Source organism: Pelmatolapia mariae, linkage group LG7 (assembly GCF_036321145.2).
Source record: "Pelmatolapia mariae isolate MD_Pm_ZW linkage group LG7, Pm_UMD_F_2, whole genome shotgun sequence".
NCBI lineage: Eukaryota > Metazoa > Chordata > Actinopteri > Cichliformes > Cichlidae > Pelmatolapia > Pelmatolapia mariae.
This window is the reverse complement of record NC_086233.1, coordinates 38,780,236-38,797,930: the sequence shown is the minus strand read 5'-3', so window position 1 is coordinate 38,797,930 and position 17,695 is coordinate 38,780,236. Positions and strand designations below refer to the sequence as shown.

Below are 17,695 nucleotides of genomic sequence, written 5' to 3'. Positions count from 1 at the left end.
GTACTCTATACTAAGCAAATTGTAGCATACAGTTACACTAAACTAATTCTGTTAACATTATACAGAATCAAAATGTTGACTTTGTAATTGTGAACGTTTTTGTTAGCAGTTGTGTTTACCTCAGAATGCTGCTGTGCCTTCTGTAGTGCCTCACTGAACCACTAACTTGGCTATAGTGTCTGCAGGCCTGGTATTTTACTTTTATTGCTTTGTGAGCTTTCATGACAATGTCTGATTTTTCATTGTTATATCAAACTCAGCAGTTTTAGTCTCACTGATGCTTGATGGCAGTTTTTAACAAGAATACTTTTTTTTTCTTCTAATGTCTGAATGTGTTTCTAGGTTCCTAATGTACTACCTAATGGATTAAGTCCACTTAATCAAATTAATCCAAAGTTGTGAGTCATCGCAATGCATTCAGCGAGCTTTTCTCTCCTGATGGGAGTGGTCCCTTCCAAAATTAGACACAAGTGCCAGATCTTAACCCAACTGAACGGCTGTTAGAGATATTGAACCAAAATGTAGAGATCCAGATGCTCATCAAATCAATTTGATGGAGTATTGAAGCTGTTCTAGTTAGATGTATTGGTCATGCACGTTACTATTGTTTTCCTTCAATTTGTCACCCATCTGAGGTGAGTTGTGAGGAAAAGCCAACTAAAAATGGATTTACATTGTAGGGATTTGGGCAAACAGATTTAAAACAACAACAAAAAAAGATTTAAACTGTGGGACTTTGGTCTATTTTACTTTATGAAATATGAGCTGGATGTCACATTTTAGTACTTATAGATTCAGAAAAGAGAGTGTTTTACAGCTGTAGTTATCTTACGCACATCACAGATGCTGAAGGGAGGAAAAAAGGAGAAAAAAAATGAAACAACTTGGAATTTCCTTCAAAGCATCCAAAATGATCTTTGGTTTGATTATACAATTTAAGAAGATCACCAGAATGCACTGTCACTGGAATCCTGTTATAGAGCTGATGTCATATCAATGCTACCACTGTATTTAATGTTCTTACTACACTGACTTCTATAGGACAACAGAAATCTACAGGTGTCCCTTTTGCAATCAAGGCATCTCAGTTTTTAAGTGCCTCTTTTTTTTTTTTATCAGAGATATGCAATAAGACAGAAATGAGATACTTTAAGAATGAAGAGAATATGAAGTGGTGAAATACCACTGCAGGACACACATGTATGCAATTGGTTTTTTTTATCAAGCTTGGGGAATTGTGAAACATTGTAAACAAATGTTTTATTTCTAGTGTTCTGAGATGTATTTTCAAACATTCTTGTGTCAATTATATTGAAAAAACTATTAAAACATTGTAAGATAGCTTCCTGTGCGATTGATCATCTTTAGATGAAGAGCTCTGTGTATCTGAGTGTTAACACCCCCCCCCCCCCCCCCCCCCCACACACACACACACAGCCTACAGTAGGATTTTAGCCATAGAACACTTAATTTTGGAAGGTATACATAAAGCAGGACACAGTTACAGCTCAGATGTGGGTGTATATCTTCAGGATAATCATCCAAGTCATTTCATGTAATAAATGGAAAGGTAAAAGCTTTGCATATCTTTATTTTAGTGTCAGACACAAATAAAAAAAAAAAAAGTTAATATTTCCCATAATATTAAACAGACTAAAAATATTTCAATTAAATAACTTTTTCTTTGGTTCTAAATGAGCGTGATTTCATTTGTATGTTTAATTTTATTGAAAATTTTAACGCCTCGGGTTTATTCTCTTGTGAATGTCGCATTTCCGAGGGTTGTGAAAGCGTCCGTTTTCCTAACGTTGTGATAAATAGGTTTCACTGTATTCCAACGGGGCGCCCCTCCTGGCCAATCAGTGTGTCTGCAGCAGCTTCGACACCACCCCCCAGCGGCCGCACAGGCGCACTGAGCTTCCAACTGCCATTTTGTGGCAGAAGCTACTCTGCTAAAGCAGGAGAAGGATTAAAACAAACTGCGAAGAAGCCCGCATTTTTTCCTAGTCGGCTAAACTTTGTAGCACAGACTCTGTGCTTTCCGCCGAGTTAAGCAGAAGGAGAAACAGACTAAAAGAGGTAAAGTATCACTACTTTTCACATAAGGGGGGAGTTTGCAGGATCTTTAATCGGCCTCTAGGTGTCACGATGGGGCTCTGGGTCCGGGCAGCTCGTCGGAGAGTGTTTGTCTCCCTCTATCGTTATTGAAAACCCTGTCAAAATATGCTTAAAAACACAAGTTACAATAAATATGTATACATCCAGTTGTATTTCGTACGTATTTGTTAAAATATAGTCGAAGACATGTTGTGAATACTCCGTCGATTTGGTTGGAGAGTTTAGGCCAAGGCGTCCATTTTCTCGCTTCTTTGTTTCCCATTTTTGCTACCTTGACGACATCGAACTGGCGGGTTTAAGTTAGTTAACGTTAGCTTGTTTGCATTAATATAAAGTGTAACCCAGACAATCTTACAAGCACGAAATAGTTTTTGCGAAATTAGCATCGTTTTGGGTGATCCTGTTCACGTTACTTTGAGCATTAGCGTGTTGCATAACGTTTAATCAAATCTATATTTGGGGAAAAAGAAGCGAGATAGCTACTAGCGTTGGTTAGCAGTCACTGTTAGCGAAGCTAACAGGATCACGTCGACCTGACAGGCTTGAGGCCCTCTCTACCCAACGCCCTTAATACGTCTGAATGTTTCGAAGCAACGGAGTCTCGAAACGTGACCCTAACCAACGTTTTACTCAGCACTTTCCTGACGCATCTGCAATACTGGAACCAAACTCTGATTATTGTGGCCCCTCGTTGCAAAGTACACACACGGAAACGGCAACGCCGAGGCAAGTGCGGGAGAGTGACGAGGCATTCACAGCAGAACGATCTTTGGCGTTCTCGAAGATCAGATGAGCATTTAGCGTTCTCCCAGCAGTCTTCCATTATTGAATGTTGCACCTCTCTCCTTTTTAGCCCATCACGACGTGCTCTGAATTGTCGGGTGTTGTTACACCCGTTGCCAGTTCGTCGCTTATTCTAAGCCCACCTAGAGCCTCATAGCCACAGATATATATTACAGCAGAGAGCTCCCTCTACGACTCGGCTTGGAGAGCTACAAAAATACAGCTATATAAATGCATTGAAAGGGGACGACAACTGACTGCTCCGCTCCGAGTGATTGCTGTTTTGTGGTAAATTTGTTCTGCTGTAAATGGAAGGATGTATGAAGGCCGTTGCCAGAGCCTCTCCAGTTTCCCATATTTAGCAAATAAAGACAAATGTGTCGAATCTCACAAACACATTTCAGGGATTGCCAGTATTCTAAAATCACATTGGGGTTATGGTGTTTGTAAGAGTAGTCACACAGCCACTACTTCATCTCAAGTATATATAAATACATACACATCTCTAAATGTGTGGTGTTTTAAGGGTGAAAAAGGTGAATTTTTAGCACAGTATTCAGATCTAAGCACATATCATTTCTTGAGCTACCAATGCAATTTTCTCTGGACTGTGTGGTGTGTAAAATGTCAACATATTTCAAAGCTGATTGTTAGATCTCACCCTTTGTGTACAGTTAAGGGTTTTGCTCAAATTAAACAATTAGCAGTGATGGTGTCAGTTTTTTTTTGCTTCATTGTTAATAAAGTCTAGTCTTATAGAAGAATGGGGGAGGGGGGGTTAGTGCAGATTCAATGAGTCTGTTAGTACAAATTCAGCCTACCCTGAAACATACTGATTTATTCAGGCTAGTACTGGTAAATAAATGATTTCAGGGGGGAAAACCCAGCAAATAAGGTCATGACAGTAGTAATGTATCGCTGATCCTTTATTCTAAGATATTTTTTAAACCTCTTTATATCAGATTTCACCATGATGTGTAACACTACATAGTTTTAATGTTGTAGTGTGATCTTGCAGCGGCAGAGAGAAAAATACATGTTGAATGTAGACACTTTTAGTGCGAAACTTTTTTTTTCTTTTTTTTTCATTCATAGTACTCCTTCAGGTCCACAACCCTTTTCCCTGCTTTATGATGCAGTTAAAGTCACTGCTTGTGAATGTGCACGAAATACATAAGCATATAGTGCTGCTGTGTAATATATCCCTCTCCTGTCCTTCAGGTTGGCAGGGACAGTCAGGTAGCAGGCATTTGATCGAGCAAAGCTCAGGGCTTTCAGCAGCAAAAAAGGGAGATCTCTGGTACAAGAACCCTGCAGACTGCAGCCTAGTCAGCAAAGTCATGTTTAAGTCATTATCCTTGCTATTCCAGGTAACAGCTGTAGTGTTAAGAAAAAGTTGAGCCTTATACGTTTCACTTTGTTCCCATTCTGAGAGTACAGCTTGATAGTGGCAGCATGGTGTTTGTTTTACATTTTAATATTATCCAGAATCTTAATATTGTACATATCCGGTTCACTAGTTAATGATATGAAATATTTGGATAATCTGTTTTTCATATTTTCATAAGTTCTGAAAGTAGATGCTATGCATACAGAAATCATGTTTTTATGTGCAATAATCCTCAGTATCAATAGAAATGGGAGAACGTTAAATCAGAAAAATGTTATGTTTTGAGATGGAAGTTTAGCATGCTGGTGAACAGATACATGATAAACCTGTAACCGGCTACTGATTAGTTTCTTCTCCTTTGGTTTTTATATGGTCATAGTTTAGTCGACTTCTTGTGTTCAGTTGTAAGACTGTATACTGCTGTCCTAGACGAAATATGGCCCCACACTGCTAGAAAATGTTTGTTTCCACAACACAATATTTCAGTTCCTACCCAGCATGGACGGGAGGCCAACAGATGGTGTAGGGGTTGTGGATGTCCCCACCAAAGAGTTTCCGTCCATCCAAGCTGTTCACAGCCAGGATGCCATGGTGGCGGATCTCCTTCAGCAAGCAGCCGAGGCTGGGGGTGTGGTGGAGGGACAAGCTGGAGTTGTCGTAGAACAAGGTTCTTACTCATTTCATATGTAATTTTACCGTTTAGCTGTAAAAAAAAAAAAAAAATAGTATTGATTTGTAATGTAAACAGGGACATTTTGACATTAAAACAGTCAAAGGTTTTATCCAACAGGTCTGTTGTGTTTCAGGTCACGGGGAAGGAATGGCAGCAGCCACTCAATCCCAGCAACAGCTAATGGAAGGAGTTGGTGTGGAAGGTGGCACAGGTGTTGAAATGATGGTTATGGACTCATTGGATCCCACCCTGTTGCAGATGAAGACTGAGGTGAGTTACAGTTACATTATTTTATGTTATTTTTGAGGATTTAATAGTTGTTTAAACTTAGAAGAAAAATGAAAATATTATGTTTTGATGTCACTTTAGTTTTAGATATGACATTTATTGAATTTAGAGCACCAAGCATGCCTTCCAGAATATGCATCTTTACCACAGTGCTCATTATTATACACAATTGTAGGTAATAGATGCTGCAGTGGGAGGATCATCAGCTGCGGTGGGTGTGGTCGGAGGGGTACCAGGTGGTGCTCACCAAGCTACTGTGACAACTGTGGATCAAACGCAGATAATCACCCTACAGGTACTTTTTTCCATTTCATATTTGTATTTTTTTTTTTTAAATTTGACTTTTATCCATTTGTGGTGTCAACAAAGTCAGTAGACTTTTAATATAGTTTTAATGAAGTTTATGTTTTCTATTTGTTAATGTTTTCTATTAGTTTCAGTAGAGTGCTGGTTACACAGTTGAGCAGGTGACACATATTCCTAAAGCTAATGCAGGCCTGTTTATCCCAAGGCCATTTACTCTTAGCACTTCTCTCAACATTCCCGCCTCTCTCCACTGTTCTATCAAATAAGGCAACCCCCCTAGATAGATTTTATTTATACATATATATATATATATATATATATATATATATATATATATACACGTATGTGTGTGTGTGTGTGTGTGTGTATAAAATCTCACTACTCTGTTGAATCAGAAGGCATGATTTCTGTTGTCCTGTCCTCAGGTGGTGAACATGGAGGAGCAAGCCGCGTTGGGCTTGGGGGAGCTACAGCTGGTTCAGGTGCCTGTTTCAGCCACTACTGTAGAGGCGCTTCAACAGGGCAATTTTGTAGACACTACTGCAATGCCTAAAGATGGAGACCCAGTTATCTGTCACACCCTTCCACTGCCTGAAGGCTTTCAGGTACACAGATGTACAGCTGTAAACTCATGCATGGCATTTGAAAATTATATATGGACTTTAGTCAAAGGTTTAATTTTTTTTAGTCGTTTAATGTTAAAAATGATTAGTGTATATTCTTTAGGTCAGGCTCAAAAGCCTTTGTGTAAGAGCTGCTGCAAAGCTTTGGTCTAAATTGAATGTCATATTAATGTAAAGGCCACAGCAGGTCAAACACACCTCGTAAGAACACTTATTTATCACTTGATGTGTCATTTATACAAGCAAGAATTGGGCAAAAGTTTATTTTTTTATTTAGTTTTTTTATTTATGTGTTTTTTCACACTAGCCAACCATTGTGACCTCTCTTCACATTCCAAAAATTCAGTTTGTATCTATTTGGTTAGATCATCCATGCCCATAGGTGATCATTAGCTAGGCTGCAGTTTATAAGTTGCTGAGAACAGTCTGCCAGCAACTAGACAAGAACACTGGAAGCTTACCTTACCAACTCGGGAAAACATGGTGCAGAGTCAGCAGAATTACAGCAGTCTCAGATAACCTAAAAATATTGTATCTAATAGTAGTGTTGCAAGAAATGATACTAATCAATATTAAAAATTACTATTGAATCAGATACTTTTTTACCACAGTATCAGTACCAACAGTGTTGTTGCTTACTTGACCCGAAAAACAATTGTTCGAATCTTTTAATCTTTTATTGTGACAACCTCAACTATGTGAGATATTTTAAAAGTGACTAACACAAGAGAAAAGATGAATTTAAAAGGGCAAGGTTAATATTCTCTGATTTTTAGGGCATTTGCTTGCTCGCTATTAAAGATATATAAGAAAATGTGCTGACAAATAAATGTGCTTTGTACAGTTTCACTGGGGAGACAATTATGGTTTTGCAGTAGTCCTAAATATAGCCTACAGACAGCCTTACAGACCATTGTGTGTACATGTTATAGCTGTTTACTGCTGCTGTGGGCAGTGTCACAAACAGGCAGTCTGTGTTTCACGTGCTTGTGTTGTTGGCCCTTCAGTTGGATGTAGAAAGTTCTAACATATAAAGAACTGAAGTGATCAGTGTCTTTAAAAACAATCAAGTGTCAGTTAGCCAGGCTAATGACCAAGAAGGAAGGTCGAGATGTGAAAGAATTCACAGAATAGAAGAAAACTTGCCCAGTGTAGTTGCTTTTGTAGAAAATGCATTGAGGGAGAAGTTGGCTATTTCACATGCTATGGAGCTGGGGATGGAGAGCGCTCACCACTCTGTCGCTCTGAAGCTGCCATGTGCTGCCCCTCAGTGATCCATAGTGGCCAAGTTTGGCAGCTTCAAGGTAAAGGAAGAAGTTTCAAAATTGTCTAGCAGAAAAAGGGGGTTTGTTTTTCAAGACAGGAAGGTTTTCTTGGAACATGATCATGCACCGGAAGTGCTTAGAGAGAAGAAAGAGAAGTCTTTCAAGAGCTCGACAGGTGGATTTCCTGTTTTATTTGCCAGGGCAAAGAACCCAAGATTAAACTTAAGACCCTGCAAGTGGCTAACGACAAAGAAGGTCTTTTCCTGCCAAGTACTAGAGATTAGTTTAGGGCAGTACAGATCACAACCTTGATGGACATGTGTAACTCAGTCTGCACAGCACAGTGGAAGGAGATGGAAATATAAAGTCATGTTCCATTACAGGGAGTAATAAGCGACAGAACCCACTCCACCTTAATGAATCCAACCCCTGGATATAAACATCTCTTAGGACTTGGTTCAGTGTGGTCAGAGAGAAGCAACCCAAGGAACTCTATAGACTGATACACTGGATAATATACGACCCTGAATTCAGCCCAAATAAAACTGATAGTTGATTTAAGAACGATATAGATATAGGTTATAGGATAAAAGACATAGGTTTTTTTAAATAAACAATTTACTTAGTGGGACCACTTTTAAAACGCTTTGAAGATTTGAAAGAACAAGGATTGACAAATCAAGACTTCTATAGATTTTCACAAAATCGACATCATATGGGAAATGTGTTTAAAAAGAAAGATGTTGAAGCAGATGTCAGTTGTTTTTAAAGGTTCTCTTAATGGCATATAAATCAATTCAAGGAATTCAATACATTTCTAAAATATACCAAGGATTACACAAATTGAAAGTGTAAAATCATAAGAGCTATAATGGAAAAATGTGAAAAGGAGGGAAATTTTAAAATGGAACCGGAAACTTAGGAAAACATATCAGTACCAGTGGACTTCCTCTCTGTCCTTGAGAGAGTAACTTTCTCCACAGAGAATTAACTTGCTGGAGATCCTGTGGTGAAACAAAATGCAAACCACTTACATATTTTCTTGGCTTTCCCACTGATCCTCCGGTACTGCACTAGCAAGAAATTAGGAAAAAACATTTAACGTAGCAATTCTGTTATCATTTGAAACCTTATACTTTGGTTCCAATCTTCAAATTCTGGAGGGTGATGTAAAGAGGTAGTTGTTGAACGTTCTGCTGGTAAGCCAGTAAGAAAGCACTCACTAAAAAGTGGCTAACTATAGTTTCCCCTTTAACTAAGATGCTCACCTTCTCTACTGGTTCATTAGTACTTAAGTTTTTTGGGGGTTTTTTTGCTTTCATTCTCTGTTTTGTTACTCTTGGTAATAATTTTGCACCAAAAGTCTATTTAACTCAATTGTAGTGCCTGTATGTTCTGAATAAAAACTTGAATAACACCCCCTGACTGAGCAGTTTGTGCCTTTTCATGTTTAGGTAGTTAAGGTTGGTGCTAATGGTGAGGTGGAGACTGTGGAACAGGAGGAGGAAGGAGCAGAAACGCAACCTGATGAGGAGGAAGATGAAGAGGTGGGTAACCAGCTTCTGGAAGAGGGGGAAGAGGAGCCTGTTCAGCCTCCAAATGACGACCCAAACTGGGCTAAGGACCCAGACTATCAGCCACCATCTGGAGTTGTTAAGAAGATCAAAAAGGTAAGAAAGGTGGTGGGATTGTCATTTTTGTAAATGCAGATTTAAGAGACTTTGCTGTACTGGAACTGAACTTGCTGTTTGTCCAGGGTAAAAAGAGTCGTCTGCGTTATGCTGAGGGAGACAAGGATATGGATGTCAGTGTCTATGACTTTGAGGAAGAACAGCAGGAGGGCCTTCTGTCTGAGGTCAATGCTGAGAAAGTGGTCGGCAACATGAAACCACCTAAACCTACCAAGATAAAGAAGAAGGGTAAGTAAAGGGATTTTTCCATTAGCACCTACTCGGATCGATTTGACACCACTTGAGGCGGTACAACTCTGCTTGAGTTGTACATTAGTGTGCCTGGGGTTGTTTTATCTTTGCAGCCCTAAAGATTGTATAATTTTTAAATCCCTTAATGGGTCGGCTCCATCTTATCTTTCTGATCTCATAACACCTTATGTTATTTCAAGGTCACTGAGATCTGCTGACCAACTATCCCTCCATGCTCCAAAGACTAGACTTAAGAGCAGAAGGGTCTGAGCTTTCTATGTCATAGCTGCTAAACTGTGGAATGAGTTACTTCCCCATGTTAGGCTAGCCCCCACCTTGCACATTTTTAAAGTATGCCTTAAATCTCAATTTTATTCTGTGGTTTGTATGGTTTGTATGTGTGGTGTATCTCTTAATTTATTGTTTAAACCTTTGTTTCATGTGCTTTATAAATAAATTTAAATGGGTTTGGAGAATAGCACTGCACCAACCCAACGTAGCTGCAAAATACTTATAACCACAGAAAGTTAGGTTGAAATACACAGCATAGGAGGATCAGCTGGCTGTTTAGGCTACTGCAGCCATACACACCAGTACGTTAGTGTGTGAATGAGATAAGATAAAATGACAACAGAAACCGTTAATGAAAACTCAGGTGGCAATGTTACCAAACATAACAAGCCAGCAGATACAGCCTAAGGCTAAAACCCCCCCATTAATATCTAGGTTCCTGTACACTACTGTACCTTACAGTAATTTACAGTAACGTGACAGAAAACAATTATTAAATCAAAACTAGCTTTACTTAGCAAACCTACCCTACAGCCATGTGTTTTTTTGTTTGTTTGTTTGTTTGTTTGTTTGTTTTGTGCCGCAGCAGTTGTTCACTTCGCTCATGTATTAAACACAGACATGTATGACAACAGGCGTTAAACAAGTGGGCAATTCACTGTTCATTTTGAGATTAGCCACTATTTGTGATATATATAATTTCTATAAAAATGATTCCCAAAATCTATATATGTGCATGGGTTGGTAATCCTGGTACTTTAGGCAATTGATATAGTAAATTGGTTGCAAGGATCCATCTTTGTTATGCCAAACAAACTTAAACCTAGTTCAGATTATGCACATTGACTTAATGTGTTTAGACAGGCTACCAAGAAGCTTGGACTGTCTTGTTAATTTGTCTTCTCTGATATAAATCAGCTCTGAACGATCAAAACAAAAGTGATCACACAACAAGAATATGAATAGAGATGTACAGTCAGTCCTAACTTAATGGTTCAGCAGCTGTATTTAACAGTTGAAACTTAATATTGTAAGTTAAGACTGTTTTAGTTAAAGGCGCATGCTCCGTAGATGCAGCTAGCCCCAAATGCATTGCATTGTTTTGCTATACAAACACTGTTACTGAATATGAAATCTTTCGATGTCTTTGTTGTTTGTTAGGAGTGAAGAAGACATTTCAGTGTGAGCTGTGTAGCTACACATGCCCTCGACGCTCCAACTTGGACAGGCACATGAAGAGCCACACAGATGAGAGACCTCACAAATGTCATTTGTGTGGAAGAGCTTTTAGGACAGTCACTTTGCTAAGAAACCATCTCAACACTCACACCGGTAAACATGAATCTGTGGTGTCATTAAAATGTACAACGTTGTACTGTGCTGATAGTTCAATATTTTTTTTCACACAAGTATGCAAGGATTACTTCCATATATCTTACATTTATTTATGCAGGAACTCGTCCACACAAGTGCACAGACTGTGATATGGCTTTCGTGACCAGTGGAGAGCTGGTTCGCCATCGTCGCTACAAGCACACACACGAGAAACCCTTCAAATGCTCCATGTGTGACTATGCCAGTGTGGAGGCAAGTTTATCTATTGTCTGCTTTGTGTTCTTGGTGTTTAAGTGTTTACCAAAATGTAACTTTGTGTGTGACTGTTGTGTAGGTGAGCAAATTAAAGCGTCACATTCGTTCCCACACCGGTGAGCGTCCATTCCAGTGCAGTCTTTGCAGTTACGCTAGCAGAGACACTTACAAGCTGAAGAGACACATGAGGACACACTCAGGTAAAGCCGACACCTTTACCGCTCCTCTCCTGTGTGTTTAAAGAACTGAAGGACAATGAAGTGTTTTCTTTGGTGCACAGCTTTATTGATTGTTTTCATGCGAAAGAATAATAAATTGCTTCCCAAAGTAAATTACTCAAGTTAGAAATGGTACGGACTGCTAGTACCCAGTTACTCCAATATTGGCATATAGGCCGCTTTGAGAAATGAGAAAGTTCAGCAAAAACATGAAACTGAGCACATACAATGTTTTACAATCTTCACTCTTAGGAGAGAAACCCTATGAGTGCTACATCTGCCATGCCCGATTCACCCAGAGTGGAACCATGAAGATGCACATTCTGCAGAAGCACACTGAAAATGTGGCCAAATTCCACTGTCCACACTGTGACACTGTCATTGCACGCAAGAGTGACTTGGGTAAAACACACTGTGTAAACACACAAACACACATGGTACTTTACTTTAACCTGCTGTTTCTGCCACCTAATTTACTTTCCTGTCATCTGTGTGCTATCTTAGGTGTCCATCTTCGTAAGCAACACTCATTCATTGAGACCGGAAAGAAATGTCGTTACTGTGACGCAGTTTTTCATGAGCGCTACGCTCTGATCCAGCACCAGAAGTCACATAAGAATGAGAAGAGGTTCAAATGTGACATGTGTGACTACTGCTGTCGCCAGGTCTGTAATACAACTAATATTGTGTGACAACCAGGTTTTTCATATTTGTAGTAATATTATTGTTTCAGTTTAGTATCAAGTGTGAATCATCCACTCATGTTTAAAAGTCTGAGAGTGAGTCTGGAAGCTGAAGGCTCTGCAGTTTGATAGTAGCAAACTGTACTGGGACAGTATGGTGTTATGATGGATAACCACTAAAACTGTTTTTGAGGCGTTACCCCAGCAGGTCAGCATGCATGGACACCGAGAATGAGATGATATAGGATTTCATTTTCAGGAATTTCATTATAGGATTTTTTTTTTTCAATTCATACCATAGGTGCATGTACAAGGAGGCTGAGGGATCTAGCACCAGCAGCCACCAGTATTCTTGACTTCTCCAGTCATGGTGGACAAAGCTAAGAATCTTAGCACAATGACAATACTAATTTAATACATCAATTAGGATATGAATTACTTTGATCAGTGCGCTATCGCTATTAACTTGACCATTATCGATCCCTGACGTCATCAGCACAACACTACACAGTGTAAATGAGACCATATGACCATACATTCAGCAGTCTGTCAACTATCTAACTGCTCGCCGTTATTGCATGCATGATATATGAAATAATATTTGCTGCTAACAGTGAAAACTGTGGTTTCATGTTGCTGTGTCCAGGAGCGCCACATGGTCATGCATCGCCGAACCCACACCGGAGAGAAACCATATGCCTGCAGCCAGTGTGAAAAGACCTTCAGACAGAAGCAGCTCCTGGACATGCACTTCAAACGCTACCATGACCCCAACTTTATCCCTGCCACCTTTGTTTGTCCCAAGTGTAACAAGACCTTCACCCGAAGGGTAAGGATACATGTGTTTTTAGCTGTCACATATGAAGTGAAAGCTTAGGGTCAACTCCTAGGCCAGCTAGTTACCTGCAAGTCACAACACAGACTGTTTACGGGTGTGTTTCTTTTAGAACACCATGGCTCGCCATGCTGAGAACTGCAGTGGTGAGGTGGAGGATGCTGAGAATGGAGCTACAATCCCAAAGAAAGGAAGAAGAGGAAGAAAGAGGAAGATGAGGAGCAGGAGGGATGATGATGATGACAGTGGTGAGACGTGGACGCTGTTTTGGGATTTATACATGGCTGTGTTTTTCTGTAACTATGTTCAACTAGATTGTTTTGTGTGTGTTCATTCAGATGAGGATCATGCTGAGCAGGATGATGATGAGGAAGAGGGTGAGGGTGAGGAAGAGTCATCACTTCTACAGGAAGAGGAGGACCCAGAAAGCATGGAACTGGACCAGGCTCCAGCCGCCATTCCTGTACCAGCCCCCGATGAGCCACCAGTCAAGAGGAAACGAGGCCGTCCCCCCAAAAATGCCCCCAAGCCTCCAACACCCAGCAAGTCCGTTAGAGTTGCTACCAAAACAACTGCTTCTGGTGAGCATTAAAATACAAATTTAAAAAAGAAGTAATCTAAAAAGAGTAACCTCTATGAATAGTAAAGTGTCCTGCTCTAGCATTAACGGGCTTTCTTTTTTAACTGTAGTGTCTGTGACAGATTAGAAATGAATGTATGCCATATATGTTAGTGATTAATAACCGTAGAAGACGAGTAATCTAGTAAACGAACCTGTCGTTTTTGATAGTGCTACGGATAGTAAGACATATGCCTGTTGTACTTTTTAGCTGCTGCCATCATTCAGGTGGAGGATGAGAGCACTGGGGCAGTGGAGAACATCATAGTGAAGAAGGAGGAAGGTGATGCTTCTGCAGCGACTCCTCTGGAGCAGGGAGTGGCCCTCACTGTGGAGGGGGTGGGGCTTGATGAAGGGGTAGAGACTGTTGAGCTTCCTGTGAACGAAGAAACAGCGGCAGCTTCAGCAAACGGAGATTTGACACCAGAGATGATCCTTAGCATGATGGACCGGTGAACGTAACACAGCAACGCACATGTAGCCGGACTATGACTAAAATTACTGCATACTTCCCCATTGCCTTCATTTCGTGCTTCATCCAATGGCAGCCGTTCTGCTTAAATGGCTTCCGAATGCGACAGCAGGAGCAGTCGTGCACTAAGAGTAGAAGCTGCATGTATGTGTTTAAACACAATGTCTTCACATCCCTGTGTGTCAGCCTGTATGCTCATGTTTCAGGTCTCTGTCACACATCCTTCCATGACCCTTGCTGTACACAGATAATGTCAAAGCTAAAACTGCTCTCTGCTGTTAAATGCTTTTCTTCCAGTTTGAATGTCTTTTCAATGGCTCTAAGTGGATTTTGCTAATTATTCCTACCCAAAGCCACATCCTGTGCCAGTCTCTACCCACACACCCTACCCTCTCCATGTCTTTAATATGAGAACATTATTTGATGGAACTTTACATTCAAGTATTTTTTTGTTTTTTAGAAGAAGAACTGTGAGATGTCCTGCTTGCAGTTCTTTACAACTATGCTGATTTTGCAAATTCCAAGCCTTTGTGTGTGTGTGTGTGTGCGTGTGCGTATGTGTGTGTGTGTGTGTGTGTGTGTGTGAGTCTGGGTATAAATGTAGCTTTTCCTAACAATGACATTATATGGTACTTTCAGATGCCATTTTTGCTTAGTTTTGTGATTTTTAATTTTCTTTCCTAAAGTCTAATTCCCCTCTTTTTCCTGTGGAAACACATGGTCACCATAGTGGTGTTATTAGTCAGCTGTTTGTACACTGAGTCAGCAGAATGAGTCTTCCTGTGAGTAGGCATGGGGTAAGTGTTGACATCAATAGAAGTGAGTGGTGATAGTTTTTCAGCCTTCTTGTTAAACCTTGTGAACTGAAACTAGCCCCCAGTCAACTTATGTAAACTAAAACGGAAGAGACGGCTCATAAATGAGTTCGGCCATATCACACACGCAGCCGAAACTTCAACTGTTTCACACATGGGAGATATTTGTCATTCATATGTCACTGAATGTTTCTCCTCCTGTCCACATTTTTGAAGGAAAGGGTAGTACACGTCTCATGAAACCCTGCTGGTTGGAGAAAATGTGGATAATCCTACTTATACAATATCGTATTATAGCAGTGGTTTTTGAACACCCCAAGCACTTCAGCTAATCCCAGTTCTTACTGTAACAGTCATTATGCATTTTGTAAATCAGTCGCTCAAACACGTTCTTCACCTACAATAATCAGTGAAAACTAGCTGTGGCGGATGGAGTGCATGTACATACACATTTTAACACCTTTGAATGTTTTTATTATCTGAACATGTGTTGGGAAAGAGACAGCAAGGCTTGCATGTATTTTTCTAAACCTGAGTGTCCTGAGCGAAGGGCCTTCACCATCATGCTTTCATTCTACAGATTAGCATATATACCCAAACCAACTGAATTGATTTCTGCCACCCCCAACTGTCTCTCTGTTAGCTTGTGTCTGCTGTGATGCATTACAGTTAAATTTTTGATCTTTTTGTAGTTGTCACTGTTTCTCTTCAGTTGGTTGAGTTCAATGCGTAGTGGGGCCAGTTTGACTTCTAGTGGACTGTAAGTTGTTGCTTGAAGATGGGTTTGTATCTAAAAACAGAAGTGACTTGGAACTCGTTTGTAGGGACAGAATGACCCTTGTGCAAATGCACTGTTCAACATACTGGATCTTATCTGGCCAAGTTGGTCCCCTGCCGTCGTCATCTCTGAGGGAAAGCTGCATTTAAGCCTCTGTGTTCAGTTCTTCATACATTTCAGTTTCTTCGTGTCTGCACACTCACACATTAGCCTTATTTTTGCAGTACATCAGTGGCTTTCAGCTATATGAACACTGTGAAAAGTAACTGCTAATGTAAACTGAATGTTTTCTGCCACTGCTGCACCATCCTAAAAGTTTTCTAGCTGGTAGTGCAGTGTGCATATCATATTTTAGGTTTTAGCTAAACTGCTTTACACTAAGACTGAACCAACCGAGGTATTGGAAAAGCCCCATTGATAGAGCTGTTTGGCAAATTGCTACTTCTTGTATTTCCATGTTGTCGTTCTCACTTCCACTCAGTTTCCAGGATTCCTCAAGATCCAAGTGTCAACAGATAATATGATTTGATTTTTATGAAGACAGTTGAATTATGGATTATTACAGCCATAAGGTGACTTTAGCTCTTCTGTAATGTAAATGCCCAGTTGTGTAAAAAATGAATCAGATTTGCACTGTACAGTTGTGGTCAGGCATCTTCCTGTGTAACAAGACAAATGTTCAGTTACCTGATCTGTCATATTCATGTCCTGATGGAATGATTTGAGGTTATATGACTGTTCTGAAATCAGTGCGGGGGTTTTTTTGTTGTTGTTATTTGTTTGTTTTGGGGTTGTTTTGTTTTTTAAATTCCATATTGTTTGTTTTTGCAGAAAAATTGAGAAAATTGTTTTAAGATTAAGTGTCCCCATTTTAAGACCAAGAAAACAAATGTTTGTGATGTCATTTTTGAAAATGAGAAATTGTACAGCTGATGAAAATTAAAATCATCTTAATGGGCTTATGACTGCTACATAATTCTGTTCTTTAACTTAAACATGTAGTTATTCAAAAAGGTGGGATTATAAAATACATTTGTGATCAGTTTACAAACACCAATGGGCATGAATGCCATAGTAATTTGGGGCTTTTATTGATTTCTTTGAACTTTTTGGTTTGCTTTTTGTTTTTTACAAGGTAGAATGATTATATATCATACATCAATAATGACTTCAGAAAATGAGAATTAGGTGCACAAGTGAATAATTATTTAGTATTTTATCTGTACATGGTCAAAACTTGCACATCATCTTCTTTCGGCTGCTTCCTTTAGCGGTCACCACAGCAGCTCTTCTGCCTCCATCTCACACTATCCCTAACATCTTTGCTCTGTCACACCAGCCCTGTGCGTGTCCTCCTTCACTACACCCATGAACCTTATCTGTGCTCTTGCTTTTTTTCCTTCCTACTCTACCTACAGCCAGTGTCTTCACTGCTCATGTCAAAATTGTCTCAGCCTTGCAGCTCTTACTTTATCTCCAAAGCACTCAACGTTAGCTTTCCATCCGATATGCGTGTATATCCTGTCCATTGTGATCACACAGCACCTCAAGTCCAGCCTGTTGTTTGTTTGTTTTTTTGTTTTCCAAACTATAGATCACAATGTCACCTGCCAACATCTTAGCAGACAAACTGCCAAATGTCATCTGTCAACCTGTCCATCATCACGCCATGAAGGAGCTCAAAGTAGATCCCTGATGTAACCTCAACCCATCTGTCCCTTCTACCTCAACACTGCCTTTCTGTCCTCACACTGTACCTGTTCTGCGCCACCCTACATACTTCTCTGCCACACCTGACTTCCTCACAAAGCTTTCTCTAGATCCAGAAATACACAGTGCGTCTCTTTCCGACCACCTTTATATTTATCCATCAACACTGTCGTCCTCTCGCTTTTATTTATTCATCAGCTTCTCAAAGTACTCCTTCCATCTTCTCAACACTCTCTCACCCCCAGCTTGTAATATTTCAGTCTCAATATTTAATCATTGTAATCCCTTCCAGCTCGATCTCTTTGCCCAGCCAATG

General features: G+C 39.9%; 1 protein-coding gene across 1 annotated transcript; it reads left to right on the top strand.

The window, feature by feature from the left end:
* Positions 1-1,655: 1,655 nt before the first annotated feature.
* ctcf (CCCTC-binding factor (zinc finger protein)) lies at positions 1,656-16,622 on the top strand. Its single transcript, XM_063479036.1, has 16 exons — positions 1,656-2,079; positions 4,778-4,958; positions 5,098-5,234; positions 5,428-5,547; positions 5,984-6,163; positions 8,901-9,116; positions 9,203-9,365; positions 10,821-10,991; positions 11,113-11,246; positions 11,329-11,449; positions 11,720-11,869; positions 11,972-12,132; positions 12,797-12,979; positions 13,098-13,233; positions 13,324-13,566; positions 13,816-16,622. Exons 2-16 carry the CDS (start codon positions 4,790-4,792, stop codon positions 14,058-14,060), a joined length of 2,529 nt encoding a protein of 842 aa, XP_063335106.1. The 5' UTR covers positions 1,656-2,079; positions 4,778-4,789; the 3' UTR covers positions 14,061-16,622.
* Positions 16,623-17,695: the final 1,073 nt, after the last annotated feature.